The sequence below is a fragment of the Capricornis sumatraensis genome, chromosome 5 (assembly GCF_032405125.1).
Source record: "Capricornis sumatraensis isolate serow.1 chromosome 5, serow.2, whole genome shotgun sequence".
Classification (NCBI taxonomy): domain Eukaryota; kingdom Metazoa; phylum Chordata; class Mammalia; order Artiodactyla; family Bovidae; genus Capricornis; species Capricornis sumatraensis.
Genome location: NC_091073.1, coordinates 89,440,842 through 89,456,509, shown reverse-complemented (window position 1 = coordinate 89,456,509; position 15,668 = coordinate 89,440,842). Strand labels below are relative to the sequence as shown.

The window sequence follows — 15,668 nt, the reverse complement described above, 5'->3', positions numbered from 1 at the left end:
AAGAGTATGCATACAATGCATAAAGGATATTAAGTACTTGATGCCTGACAGGCCAGTACAATGAACAAACAGGGACCAAAGTGTCATTTTTCAGTGTTCCCTTATTTACAGAGAAATTACAAAATTATTTAAAAATTAAATCCACTTGTGTATTAGAAATACACTTGAATTCACCCATGGATCCATTGTTTTAAACAGTATGTTTTTACCTCCTTTCAAAAATCAGCTCAAGGTCAATAATGTTGGTGGATGAGACTATTAGAGGTATCCTCCACACACATTCTTTCAGATCACTGGTTGTTAATATTTCATGACAGAAGTGCAAATGCAGTTGTCACAGTTCCCACCTCCAGACATTATTTGTTTTAGGTGACTGCTAAGGAGCTACATTTTTCTAAATGTCCCATGCATGCAAGTGTGCTAAGTCGCTTCAGTCATGTCCAACTCTTTGTGACCCTACCCACCAGGCTCCTCTTGTCTATGGGGATTCTCTAGACAAGAAGACTGGAGTAGGGTGCCATTTTCTTCTCCAGAGGATCTTCCTGAAAGTGTCCCAGGTAGTCCTAATTGTTATGGTCTTCCATCACTCAGAATTTTCTAAAATTTACAAATGAATCTTATAATTATGTAGAAGCAATATACTTATTATATAGTTTATATTTCCTCTGAAAATACTTTCATATCTTTAAGATACTATTATATACTTTTCTTATAAAGATGTGTATAATATATGGTCAGTTCAAACACAGTTCTAAATACTTTGTTAAGTCATTGGTACAGATACTGTTCATTATGTTGTTAAATAACCTGCTTATAAAGATCACATGATAAATTTTTCTTGGGCTCTACTCTTCTAAAACAACCAATCATGAAGTTAGATACTTTCCATTCTTGGCTAAATAGAGCTGTAAAATATGCTACACTTTCCCTCCTTTCTTTGGCTGCCAGGAAGTCCAGAGCTGAATTTATGCTTGGTAAAGCTTTATTTAACAGAACTTTTTGTTCTCCATCATTTCCCCTTCATCTTTAATACTTGGCACTTGTTTATTTAATCTTTTTGGTTCCTTTGAGAATAAACTGTTTCAAATCCTCTTTAAAAGTTGGCAGAGTAAAAAACAATAAAGGTGTGATCAATAAAGTACATAATTTCAAAACAAGTTTATCAGAGACATAGGATTTTTATAATTTGGTAAATCAAATGTATTAACTGTTGAGTTTTCAATGACAAAAAGTTTTATATGGTGAATCTAAATTCCAGCTTCTAAATAGGAAATGTCTCCTATTGAATGTGTGTCTTCAATTAATAACTCATCTTCAGTAGTCATTTCTCGCCTAGTTGTTTATTGGGTAACCGACTTATTCTTTTATTTCATTAACAGTTTTTTTTTTTCCTTTGCTTTTCTTCCTGCCTGTCCTTCTCTCTCTCCCTTTGAAGCTATACATACTCAATATATACAAACTCTGATGAATTTGGATGATAAAAATACACCAATGAAACCATTACTATCATCAAAGCCAGACATACCATACCTTCCCAAACCTTCCTCCTGCTCCTTTACTATTGCTTTTTTTGCAAAATATATATATATATTTAATATTACATTTAATATCATATTTAATAATAATAGAATAATAATTCCTCATATAGCATCTATGTAGAAGGTAATGTTTTAAGAACTTTACATATCTACATTGAATTTTTATAAAAGTCCTATCAGGTAGTAATTACTAACCTATTTTTGTAGATGGGAAATCTCAGGTGGAGTTTAACATAACTTGATCAACATCACTAAGCTTGTGTTTAAATCCATGTTGGCTTGACTCTATCATCCTATATACTAAAGACTATTTTTGAGTGAATTATCAAATGATTAAGAGAAGGGATTTAATTTTAAATAACATTTGTAAAGTTTTTATATAGAAACATATGAAAACAAAAGATCCCAAATATCATTTGAAAGCCCTCTTCTAAGAGAAATTCTACAGGCTAATGAAAAAAATGTTTTAAATACAAAATGGTACACCATGAAATATAAAATGGTTCTTTCTATATCCCACATGTCCAGACTTCTTAAAAGTTTTATTATCAATAGTTCATTTTATGTCCTTCCAGAAAAATAAAAGGAGAAGGTATGTGTACATCAACATATACAAATGTGTATGACACATACATATCTGTACATTTTGTATTGACATATATGTTTGTGTTTCTGAAATGTATATGAGCATTTTGTATTCATACATATTTTTAGTAATATTTAAAACAGTGGATATAGATCCTGAAACTGGGCACTGAATAATGTGGGAAATAATAAGGAGACAGAATTTAAAAAAGAATAGTCTATAAAGTAATTTCTTAATTTATACAAAGTTTGGCTTAAAATGGCTCAGTATATATTGCCAAAATTTGCTACCTGACTTAAAAAAATCACCTCCTTTTAACTGTTTTGAAATAAAATAATCTTACTTTTCATTTAGGTGATTTTGAAGGTATTTGGACTCTTTACACAAAAATAATAAAATTCTTTGAGAAATCAATAGGCACTTTAGGACTATGTTAATCCTTAACAAAGTACCCTATTTTCATAAAGAAAAGTTTATAGTAATTTTCTAAATTACATTCTTTTTATTAGCATATTTACAGTGATATCTTCTGGTATTTGATATCAAATTCATGGAATTTTTAAAGCCTAAAGCACAATTGCTATATTAAAAAAAATTCAACATGTATACACTGTAAATTCATTAAGCTTTTCAAAACAACTGTCTTTCATTTAAAACATGTAAGAAGTTGAAAAGTTATCTATGAAGGGTTGGAAATAATATTCACTTAATTTCCATAATTAAGAATTTCCTGAAATGGAAGTAATTTCCTCTTGACATTTATTCTTATATCCTATTTCACAATGATGTATCCCCTTCTGAATGTCTGAGAAGCCTTGAAATTAGCATATTTTTTCTAACTACAGCAAAGTTCTGATAAATTGGAAAATGTGAATAGAGAGGATTTGACTACTTTCTTAGCAGTGCTGCTGCTGCTGCTAAGTCGCTTCAGTCGTGTCCAACTCTGTGCAGCCCCATAGACAGCAGCCCACCAGGCTCCGCCGACCCTGGGATTCTCCAGGCAAGAACACTGGAGTGGGTTGCCATTTCCTTCTCCAATGCATGAAAGTGAAAAGTGAAAGTGAAGTCACTCAGTCATGACCGACTCTTAGCGACCCCATGGACTACAGCCCACCAGGCTCCTTCGTCCATGGGATTTTCCAGGCAAGAGTACTGGAGTGGGTTGCCATTGCCTTCTCTGACTTTCTTAGCAGTACATATTTGTAAAAAAGTTATATGTAACATTTTTTAAAATACTATGAAACATCAGAAGAATCCATTGAATATCAACTTCAACCCTCATTTTTAATTTCACAAGGATAAGTAAACCAAAGCCTAGTCAGATATTTTCAGGTTTGATGTTTTTAATATTATTGACTTGGATATGGTTGGTCTTGAGTTCAAACACATAGAAATTAATATTTTACATTATGAAAATATGAATGTAATATGTAGAGTAAACCTTCTTAGATTGAAAAAATAAGAATTCAACCACATGTCATGGAGTTGAATAAAATGCAAGTTATGATTGCTACAATTATAATCATTACTCATCTTAAAAAGATCAAGGTAAAAGCAGCAGTATCAATTGAAAAAACATTCTTAATGTCTTCATTTTAGCCAATATCTTCCTCTCCTCACTGGGTCCCACTGCCTCATAGAAATCATCTTTTTGGAAATTTTACTTATTTACATTGTTTGTTTACTCTTTGCTAGTGGAAGTACCAATCAATGCAGCAACTTTGGAAAATCTGGATTTATCCCTCAACGTTGTACATTCATGCCTGAAACCTACCAATTTCACTCCAAGTTATATACACAGGAGAGATAACTGTAAATGTCAACAATTTGCAAATGAGCACTCTTCTGAAAAACTCAATCAAACTGAATGTCATCAACAGAGTGGTTGAATAAACTGTAGTATAATCACACAATGGAATAAAATATTATATAGCAGCCAAAAATGAATTATAATGCATGGCAACAACATGGATGAACCTAAGCAACAAAATACTGCATGAAAGAACCAAAAAGACTGCACACAGCAGGATATTCTTTTATAAAGTCAATAAAATCTCCAGCTTTCAGAATGATAATTTCAAATGATGACTACCTATAGCACAGAAAGACAATAGGACAAAATGGAGAGAAGAGATGCTTATGATTAGATTTAGGTAAATACCAATGAAATAGCTTTTGTTTGGTGGTATGTTCACCTGTGCATATTACACTATTAAAAGTTATTAAATAAAATAATAAGAAGGACCATGATGGATGAATCACAGAAGTGTGTCATGCAAAAGGGTAATAACTAGTTAAATTCTGTGTACCTAAAGCAGAATAAAAGCACTGCATCTTAGACTAGTTCTTTAAGCTATTTGTATCAAACATTTAGCTTTCTTCAATATATCCTATTGAAATGTAAGATCCTTGGTTATAATTTATCAATTTAGCTTCATCTTGAAGATTTTCTGTAAAGTGTTACAAGTATCTGCTTACTAACTAAATTTCTAGAATATGAATTGTCAAAAATTTGATGAAATTAAAGGAGTTGTTGTCCCCTTAATAATTCTAGGGAAAAAACCACAATTTTTAGTATGATTTTCAGAATAGAAATGTACTATTTAAATAAGCTTGAGAACATCACCTCAAAATATGATATATAATGCTGAACTGAAAAACATTTCAAGGTATTATTTAATTTGAATCTTAATATGTATTTTCATTTAATGAATAAAACATACCTTAATATTTTTGGAGCAAAATGTAAATGAATTTGATATTTCAAATTTTAAATTCCTGCTCTTTAGACCAAAACAGGTCAAACAAATTATTTAACACTGATTTCATAGCCTGCTTTCAAAATTGTTGATGTTAAAAACTACAAAATCGTCTCTTTAGATTACTGTCTAAAGTCAAAGTTGAAACTTCAATAATGAATTCTTTTTAATTTCAATAAGATTTAACAGATTAGCAAATTGGTAATTTAGCAAATTACCAAGATAAGAATGATAAAATGAGACTTATTACATGAATTTGTTTATCTGTGTTACCAATTCATAGTCCCTTCATTCATATATAGATACAAACATATATTTCATATGTATTATTACATAAATAATTCATAATCTAATGGAGGACTATGATATATACATATAACATATACATACATATATATAATAATGAGGTCATTGAAAGTAACTTAAGTTTTATTTATATTACAATGAAATGCCATAATCATCTAAGGCTTTTTTAAGTCTGCGTATATACTACCTGATTTTGTTTGCAATATTTCTGTTAAAGAGAAAGAAATATGGAGGATAAAAGACTTCCAGTGTACTGCACTCTAAAGAGCACTAGACCTCAATAGTTTCCCCAGAAATCTAGCTTATGTTCTTCCACTAAGTAGTTCTATTTTTCCTATTTTCTTCAAGGAAATTAGGAATTATCTACAAGATGAATTCTAAAGAGCCTTGTACCTCGAAATTCCATGATTTTAATACCTTTTTACGAAAGCAGAAAATTAGACATTAGGGAGAATCCATAAGCACATTCTTTTCTGACCTAACAAAATGTCTAATGTGAATGACTAGGTCCATCTAATTTAAGAATACAAATACATATGCTTATTTTTCATTTCCAAAACACCACATTTGGTAAGAACTGGAAACATTTTCATAAGTCCCAAAGTGTTATCCAAAATAATATGCATAAGAATTTTTCTCTAAAATGCATTAATATTGATATAGGTTTAGAAAGCTTAATTTATGCAGCACAGTGAAAGGAAACCAGTTCTCCATTAAAAATATAAAAAAGATAGTAATAACGAGAGTGTGATTGTCATTTCCACCTTTGCCACAGGCAAAGGAAAGTAAATACCAGGACTTTTTCCTTTGTGATACCCCCATGAGTCCTAGTTTGTTCCACCAGGAATCAAACCTCTTGGATAGAACTTGGTAGGATGCAGAACTATTTGGAGGGCAGATGTTTTAATGAAAAGAACATGTCCACGTGAGATGACACACTGAATTCCCTTAGATACAGGAAGTATTTTCACAAGTTGCTTATTGGGGAGATAGAAAAATAGATGGATAGATAAATAGATACCTTTATGCTGTTAATCCAATTCTCGTTCTTCCAAACCCAAGTTCTCTCCAATTATCCATTCATAATTATGTTTTACTCTCTAACACAGTGTTTCTTAACAAAGCAATGCCTCTGTTCTCATTATACATTTGCTACAAGCTGGTCCCAATTTAACTTGGGTTAAAAATACATATCCTCTGGCAATTTTCACAGATTTCAAGACATGTAAACCATTTTTACTTTCAAACTCACAAAAATAACAAAACACCTGAAGATGATATATGTATTTGAGGTTGGTACCTATACAAGACTGAAAAAAAATGAAAATCTTTAAATAGAATCCAAAGTGTAGGTGATATTCTTAAACACTAACATTAGCATGGACAACTCTAAGTCTGCAAATCTATATTCAAAATAAAGAATTATCCTCAGTCATTTCCCAGATTGTTCCATTTCTATTGAGAACCAGTTTTGTCTTTTCAGCTAAAATGTGGAATTTCAGTTTTTCATTTGAACTAGATTTATTTTTGTCAGCTAGGAAGAATTTAATCATGCACTCATAAAGTACTCCATTTTTCTGGAAAATCTCATGAATAATTGGATATAAATTTTAAGTTAAGGTAAGTATAATGAATCTAGCAAAGAATGAGAATTTATACATGGGAAAGAAATTAATGTTAAAATAAGTATTTTAAGATTTTAAATGTTTCAGGGCTTAGGCTCATTTTAATACAGAAACCATATCCCATTCCTACCCTGCTCACAACTCTCTAATGTCTCCTCATGAGTGGGTGCTAAGTTGTTTCAGCTGTGTCCAACTCATCACGGCCCTATGGACTGTAGCCCACCAGGATCCTCTGTCCATGGGGATTCTCCAGGCAAGAGTACTGGAGTGGGGTGCCATGTCCTTCTCTAGGGGATCTTTCTAACCGAGGGATAGAACTTGCATTGCTTATGTCTCCTAAACGGGAAGGTGGGTTCTTTACCGCTAGCACCACCTGGGAAGCCCAATGTCTCCTGATTGTCTCAAATGAAACCCAAAAAGTCTTTACTATGGTCCATGATGTCCTACGTCATGTCATCCCAACTACCTTTCAGATAGTATTTGTTACTAAGATCCTCCCTCGCTTTGCTTCAATTACAGCCTTAGGGGGAACACACCAAGATTCCTCCTGCCTTGCAGTCTTGGTACTTCTTTTCTCTCTTCTAAACTCTTCATCCAGATATTCAGAGGACCCTCTTCATCCCTTCAAAAAGCCATCATCACCCTTGGAAAGGCTTTTACTATACCCTATCCACAATAGCATACTTCCTACCCTTATTTTCTTTATAGCACCCACCACTGCCTGGAACTATATTATATATTTGTATTCACTTTCTGCTTCTCCTACTAGAATACACAGATCCTAAGGTCTGAAAGTTGGCTATTATGCTTATTGCTGTGGTCATTGACAGGTAGCAAGTGATCAACAGAAGTCTATTAAATGTAATTGAACCCTATGAGTCACATTTTTATCTCCTGAAAGCATAAATAACTGGTAAGACTTTGAGTTTCCAAAAGCACTGTTCCTGGTGTTCTTTAATGTGAAGAAAGTAAGAAAGATGGAAGAATGAGGCCCACGTAAGAACAAAAGGGACAAGACCTTTTACTTTTAGAACAAAACTTTCCCATTCTATTTGACATTATTTCAACTGTCATCCTACTCTTTTCTGTTATGTTTTTCTCATCATTAACTTCTGATAACTCACTCTCTACTCTCCCCACACTTTTATGATTAGGATCTTCTTTACATAACAGATCTGTCAAACTTTTCAGCGCAAAATTGATTGTACCGTGCCAGAATAAGTATCTACACGTATATTTACATTCTGTAAACCCACCTTTTAATCACTTAGAATGAGAACTTCTTCCTGAATAGAGAATATATTTATCTCACATGTCATTTACAGACAATAGTCCTCTGTTTTTAAACAATTCCATGTTATGAGTGAATCTAAATAAAGGGAAAAAGTCCAGTTTGTGTTTACCAAGACAGAGAATAGCTTTCTAGTGACTAAGTATCTGTCATCCAGGTATCTTTCTGACCCATGTGCCCCTTGAGTTACTCATCTTTAGAAAGAGACTGAGCCTGAAAGAGAAGACAGTACATCTCTGCACAGATTCACTTACATTATAACATTTCTCCATATGCTTCCCAGAGCCACCTGCAATTTACCCAGCTTTCACTAGAAAGCAAACTGATTAAGGAAATAGCTATTGACAGCCTTTAACTCTAACTTTGCAGAGAAGAATGACTTACAGCCCTCCTTAGTTAAAAGAGAAAAATAAAAAGGATGGATTGTAGTACATCCAAAGACAAAGTGTTCAAATAACAAATTTTGAGTTTGTTTTTTTTTTAACATGGAATAAAGCATAAGATTAGATTAGTGGACTCTTGATAATGCAGCAATGGTATGAGTTATGGCTAAGGAGCTCTCCATGGTGTCCACACATCCTCTCATAGCATGATCACCAACAGAGTAAACAGGTAACAAGTCTCCAAAAGGTATAGACCCAAACCTCAAAAGCCTTTCAATGTAGTTAGGTGGGCAAGGCGTAAAACCATAAATTATATCCAAAAAAATAGCACTTACTACTGTCAAGTGTAATTTCAACTACAGATGATGTAAGTTTGAGAGGCTGAGAAGACTTCAAGGAGAAGACCAGTGTAAAAGTTATCTCTCAAAGGACAAAACTAAAGGACAAAAAATTCCAATGGAATCTACTAACACAAGGAGAAAGGCAGATGTACACAGACATGTAGAGATGGCATTTCACCCTGAGTTTCTCTCCAATACCAGACCATATCCCACACCATCAAATGTAGCTGCTGAAGTTAGTGGGAAAACAATGCCTATATATATATATATATATGTATATATATATATATATATATATATATATATATATATGTATATATATATATATATGTATATATATCCATGCTCAGAAAACAATATAAGACATATGGAGAGTAGGGGGAAAAAAGAGCAAAATTATTCTTACAGCTCAGAAGAACAATACTTCCTTTTCAGGGAAGTTCTTTTCACCATTCCCCTTCTTTCAGTGAAAGAGAAGTTAAATTGTACAGTGTTTAACAATCCACAGGCCAGCTCTTTTTTAGATAACTCAGGCAAAATAACTGATTCACTTTCTTATCCATCAGGCCAGGTACAGTTTCACCATTAAGTAGGTTTTCCCCAAATGGTCTAACAGTTCACCAGATGAGAATACATGCTTGTGTTGTGTCAATTGGGCACCTCATGATGAATTCTACTACTGTATGAATGAATGCAGAGTTAGCAGTGATACTGAGAGATGTGGAAAACGTGAGTCATAGAGAGTAGCACTAGGAGAGAAATGCATTAAAATAATGCAGTAAAGAACAAATTTATTCCTTTCTTGTCTCTGAATATCAGCGGTAACCCCCAGATAATTATTATTGCACATTCCTAGATAATGTTTTAAGTCTTAAGAGAATAAAAAGAGTAAAAAATGAAATTTCAGAAAGTATCACTAATATTAACTGTGTAATTATGAGCAGGAAAAAAAAATCTTGTATGTGTAAAATGATGGATTTTAAATAGATAACATTAGAGTTTCCTTCCACCAATAATTCAGAAATTAGGGAATAAGAGATTTGAACTTCATTCATTCATCTTCAAAGATGAGTAAAATTGGGAGGAAAGTTTACACAAAAACAAAGTGCATGACGTCAGAATTAAATGAAGTGACTACACAAATAAAATATGTATAAGATCAAGTCTATCTGTACTTTAAAAAGAAATCCTGAAAAGAAAAAAGAATATCATATCAGACCCACTGAAAATTAGAAAATGATCCCTTTTCTAGGATGCTGCACCCAGAATATATATATCATCTCTTCCTGACATACCTGTGTCTAACAACCAAGACAATGCTCATAGAAAATATGTAGAAAGATGGGTAAATACACACTTTTTAAAAATATATATCTCATGTCAAATATTACCTCTAATTCAAATGGTGACTAGGACAAAATGTACACACTTAATATTTGGTTGCCCATAATGCTAAAAGAGGAATATATATCACATTTTCTACATTTCTTTATAAATTCATTTTCAATTCTCAAGTAACATGATCTATAAAGAACTTTGTGAAAATGTGTTGTAGTATGCCAAAGTAAAAATGGATGTTACTCACAGCACAGCTCTTCACCAAAAGATATAAATTTTGGTACCCTCCCCTGCATCTTGTAAAGACATATTTGATTAACACATTATGAGCTCTCCTGGTGGCTCAGATGGCAAAGAATCTGCCTGCAAGGCAGGAGACCTGGGTTCAAGCCCTGGTTTGGGAAAATCCCCTGGAGAAGGAAATGGCAACCCACTCCAGTATTCTTGCCTGCAGAATCCTATGGACAAAGGAGCCTGGCAGGCTATAGTCCATGGGGTTGCAAATAGTCAGACATGACTGAGTAACCTTCACTTAGCAATATTTATGCATGTGGTTTTTCAGGTGGTGCAGTGGTAAAGAATCTACCTACCAAAGCAGGAGACGTTCCATCCCTGAAAAACAAAAATGGTAAGTTACTGTCCAGAGGTCATTAAGACAAGAGAGGAGTTCTAGGTTCCTACTTGCCCAAAGCAGTTTAGGGTAGTAACTAGAGATTACGTTACAGAAAAAGAGGGAGGCAGGAGAGTCAAGAAGTCATCAAGGCCCCAGGTAGGTCAAAAAGTATGCTCAGAAAGAGCTTGGAATTCCTCCATGGAATGGAGGAAGAGACATACAGGGCCATTCGAGTTAAACATTGTGGTTTTTTTTGTTTTTGTTTTTGTTTTTTTAAACTTTTCTGACATTCTTTCATTCATTTTGAAAACTGTACTTTTGATATTTCCAACTTAATAGGAAGTGGGTAGGCTTAAAATTATAAAGTATTAATTTTACTGGCAAATTAATTAACTACTTATATAATGAGCATGAATAAAATATAGAATGATCAGATATTTGCTATTTCAGGATTAAAATGATTAGCTGAACACACAATAGTAAACCTCACTCATTTCTTCAGACCAAAAAACCACCTGAATATTGCCTAAAATGACCTGAGAGGGTAACAGATAATTTTGCCAGTCCCGAATTACAAATTCTTGGCTCTTTCTTCTCATGTATATAATGTTTGTATGAACTGAACTTTTGAAAACCACTGTTTAAGATTTCATTTCCACTTCTATTATCATTAATTGATGAACATTAGCTCCATTAAAAATAATAGCCACGTAAAAGAGCTCATACACTGTAATGGGAAATTTCTGGTCATCTATTATACACAAATTGATTTTACCTTCAACTAGCATATTTTCCAAAAAGTTTGAATCTTATAGTTCATCACACAAGACTACAGAGTAAAAAATAAATTCAAGTAATGGCTTTGTTGAATATTTTCTACTCTTAAACAAAGCTGTTGAGTCACAATGCAACCAAAGTTAAGACACCAAAAAGGCAGGGTTTTTTTTTAATCTATTTCTTCAGGAAAGTATAATACACTATAAATCTATTTTGATGAAAAACAAGACATTTTTTGAGGAAACTTTGCTATATTATAAAGCATGCTGCTGCTAAGTCGCTTCAGTCGTGTCCGACTCTGTGCAACCCCATAGACGGCAGCCCACCAGGCTCCCCCGTCCCTGGGATTCTCCAGGCAAGAACACTGGAGTGGGTTGCCATTTCCTATGCTTTGTTAAATGTTCATATGTTTTCCAATAAATGGACTGTATCTTGATTGCATCAACATTTCTACATCTTAAAAATTAGAGTGCTATATTTCATCAGGATCATTAATGCCTTAATTTCCTGAAAATTAAAATTTTCAACTATAGTGGAACTTAAATCTAAAAAGTGACTTCCCTTTTGCTTCCAAGTTCTGAGAAAGTGTGTTTATTTAACTTTTCTTATGTAGTAACATAAAGAACCTGTAAACTGAAACAATTTCATGATTTTACTCAGGTGTTATGATTTAATTTCTCAAATCATTTCAAAAAGTAGTTTTCTGAGCAGTTTATTTATATAACAAAAATTGTCATTAATGGTTAACATTTCCTTATCTTTTCCTGAAAACAAAAATAAATTTCAAAATAAAGTAAAAATTTGAAAGTCATTTCAGAAAAGAAACTTTAAAATAATACTAACTTTTCATATCTGGACTAGAACTTTCCAGCCAGATGAAATTAGCACCTCATCAACATTCATTATAATAACGCCTATATTCAAACAGGTAGAGGGCATTTAGTATTAAAATGACTTACTGATAGTTCATGAAAAACACTGCCAGAGATACCTAATTTTTTAAAATATATTTCTTTTTAATACTTCTTCTTTCATTTCCTCTTAACATAGAGTCCTCTTTTTATTCATGTGTACTTCTCATCTGAAGTTCTTCTAGTAATTTACACTATCCAACTGCCCTTAATAAAGACTTCAAATGACATAAACACAACAAACCTCTGGGTTAGAACTAAGCACCTACAGTGCTAAGGTATTCTGCATCTTCTTCAAAATGTGTCCCAAAATTACCAACAAGATAAAAGGAAAATACAAACAACTGGATATAGAATTTTCACTGATTCATTTTTACAAATCCACCAGTAGGTCTTCAAAAATATGTGAGACTAAATCAAAACCATAAGTCACTATATTTTACTTTACCATAATAACTTAGCCAAAAATTCTTCACATCTAAAATATTCCATTAGTTAGCTATAGAACAACATGAGAAATTCTGTTCAATACAATATGTCTAATAAAATCAAGTTGACTTTAACCACACTGTCATTTAAAGAAGGCAATTAAATTAGGCTGAAACATGAAATTTAAAAAGCAGCCTTGGGAATAACTTTTTTTCTTACAGCCATTACCAAATCCTTATTGAACTGATTAATTATGCAAGAAAAGCAGCATAGAGCTGAAGAAAAAATGACACTAACATCACTGCCTGGCTTATCTAAGAACTCATAAAAGTTAAAGGATCTTATCATTTTATTTTACCATAGTCTCTAACATATAAATGCTGCTACTTTTCTGCAGTTTAATTAACATGAGTAATAATGTCATATCTTTCTTCAGTCATCTAAAAATCTTAATTCTAGCTTAAATTTTATTTTAAAGAACAAATTAATTCAGAATATGTCTCTTTGGTTGCAAAGCACCATTAATGCCAAATAAAATAATGAAGAGAAGAATTCTAGCAGGAAATCATGATGCTAAATTCCCTTAATTCCCTTATACAACCAGACCTTGGTGACCATCAATCTCATCAGCTACTGCTTTGCCCCCTATGTGGGCATGGGCCCATTGCCTGAAGGGATCTGCAGTTTCTTTAAAAATGTGTGGATACGTCATTTGCTTCTTTATTTGAAACTATGAACTTAAAATCCTAAAATATGTTGCAAATATCATTCCACTGCATTTTGTTGAGTTGATCAGTTTCAGTTCTGATATTCTAAAACACTGCATAACTTATCAGCCATGATGAAAATGCATATAGATGGATATGTGCATATGTATCACAAAATCCTTTGATAATATCTATAATCTATGTTTTAAAATGTTGTAAAATGAGAATTATATTTCTTAGTGGGAAAGTGTATGCCAAAGTATTCATATGAAAATAATACTTTATATATACATGGAAACTTTTCATTTCAATGCACCAAAGCACTTTCTAGGCATTTCAATACATAGTTTGTATTTTCATACCTATACTTGGACACAAATTTTGTGCTTTTCACTGTATTTTTATGTGTTCATACATATAATATCAATGATCTTTTTGTTCAAGAATTCTAAACTTTATGTATTATCACTTTCAGGTATTAATATTCAACACTGGCCAGCAATTCCCTAAATACTTCAATCACTGTATCATACTCATTTCATAGATCAAAAGAGTTCTTCAAAACCATTTAAAGAATATTTTCCTAAAACCATTTAAGAAAGAGCAAGATTATTTGCTCTGAATAAGTATATAAACTTAGTATCTGCACAACAATCACATATTTAACCTCCATCCCATTTCCCTTGATGGCACCTACCCTAGCGTTGTCATGGTGACAATGGTGTACCAGAAAGCAGCAGGGATGCTGGTGAACTTGCTGGCCGAGGACCCCTTCTCAGCGTAGAACATGACTGTGGCAAAGATGATGATAGCCATGGTGAGCGAGAAGAGCAAGAAGCCCAACTCTGAGGCACAGCTTTTCAGCGTGTACCCCAGGATGCGCAGGCCTTGAGAGTGGCGGGAAAACTTAAAGATCCGGAAGACCCGGAAGACGCGGAGTGTGACAAAGGCTCCACTGACATCCTCATTGTCTGTCATCACCAGCCCAATGTAATATGGTAGGATGGCCACCACGTCGATGATACTCATGACGCTGCGCACAAAGCGGTAACGGCTAGGAGCTGCCGCCAGGCGAAGCAAGTACTCCACTGTGAAGATCATGACACAGGCTGTATCCAAGCAAAAGAAGGCCACGGCGTACCGCTCCCCACAGGGCAGTTCTTTAATGTGACCCGGGCTGGACCCACATGGCACTGTTTCTACCACATTAGCGATGACTGAGACGGCAATGAAGAACCCGGTAACATAGTAGAACACCAGGGCCATGGTGCTGGTGTGGGGGTTCTCAAAGGCCCGCCAGACCCTCTGACGAGCGGTCATGGTGGGCAGCGCACTCTCCCCGGTGTTGTCCGTGTCAGCATCGTCCTGGAGACGCTCCGCGTTCTCTCGCCGGCGATCCTTGTACTCCTCGTAACAGCAGTCTCCAATAATTTCTGGGATGAGGCCAAAGAAGGCCAATTCTTCATCATAAGCGGAGATGCACTCATGGCGAGGATAGTGGAGCTTCCCAGTGCGGTAGAAATTCAGGATGTGGCGAAAGATGTCTGGGTCACGGTCAAAAAAATACTGCTGAGTCTCCGGATGGTAGAAAAAGTCCCTCTCTGAACTACCCAGCAGAGTATCCGGGTAACGTTCCAGGGTGTCCTGCCATGTCTGGAAACGAGTGCCACTCACGTTCAGCACAATGAGAGCATCTTGAGTCCTTTTCCTCTCCTGCCTCGGGGGAGCTGGCATGGGCCCCGAGGCCACAGGCATCCACCCGATGGCCGCTGCCCTTGCAAAGGGCAGCCACGCTGCTACCCCCGCCGCCATGGTTCTATCAAGCGGAGGCCGGAAGGGCAATCAAGTCTCTACAGTGGGTCCCTCAATGTAGCCACAATCACCCACTTCCGCCCGTCAAAGAAAACACTACTGAGACACGTGGTCCAGAGGTATCAGCCTTATTCAAGGGAGGGCTCCTGATGGAAGTCAGAGTTCGCAGAAGGGCAAGTTCCCTCAAAGACAGGTAATATTTTTGGAGTAACAGGAAGGGGGAAATACAATGTCCTAACAATCACGCCCAAC

General features: G+C 34.5%; 1 protein-coding gene across 1 annotated transcript in view; it reads right to left on the bottom strand.

Annotated features, from left to right (window-relative positions):
• KCND2 (potassium voltage-gated channel subfamily D member 2) overlaps positions 1 to 15,416 on the bottom strand; it is a 549,283-nt gene extending 533,867 nt beyond the window's left edge. The window contains exon 1 of the mRNA XM_068973099.1: positions 14,302 to 15,416. Coding sequence (XP_068829200.1) covers positions 14,302 to 15,416 — 1,115 coding nt within the window. The remainder of the gene's footprint in view (positions 1 to 14,301) is intronic.
• Between the last annotated feature and the right edge of the window lie 252 nt (positions 15,417 to 15,668).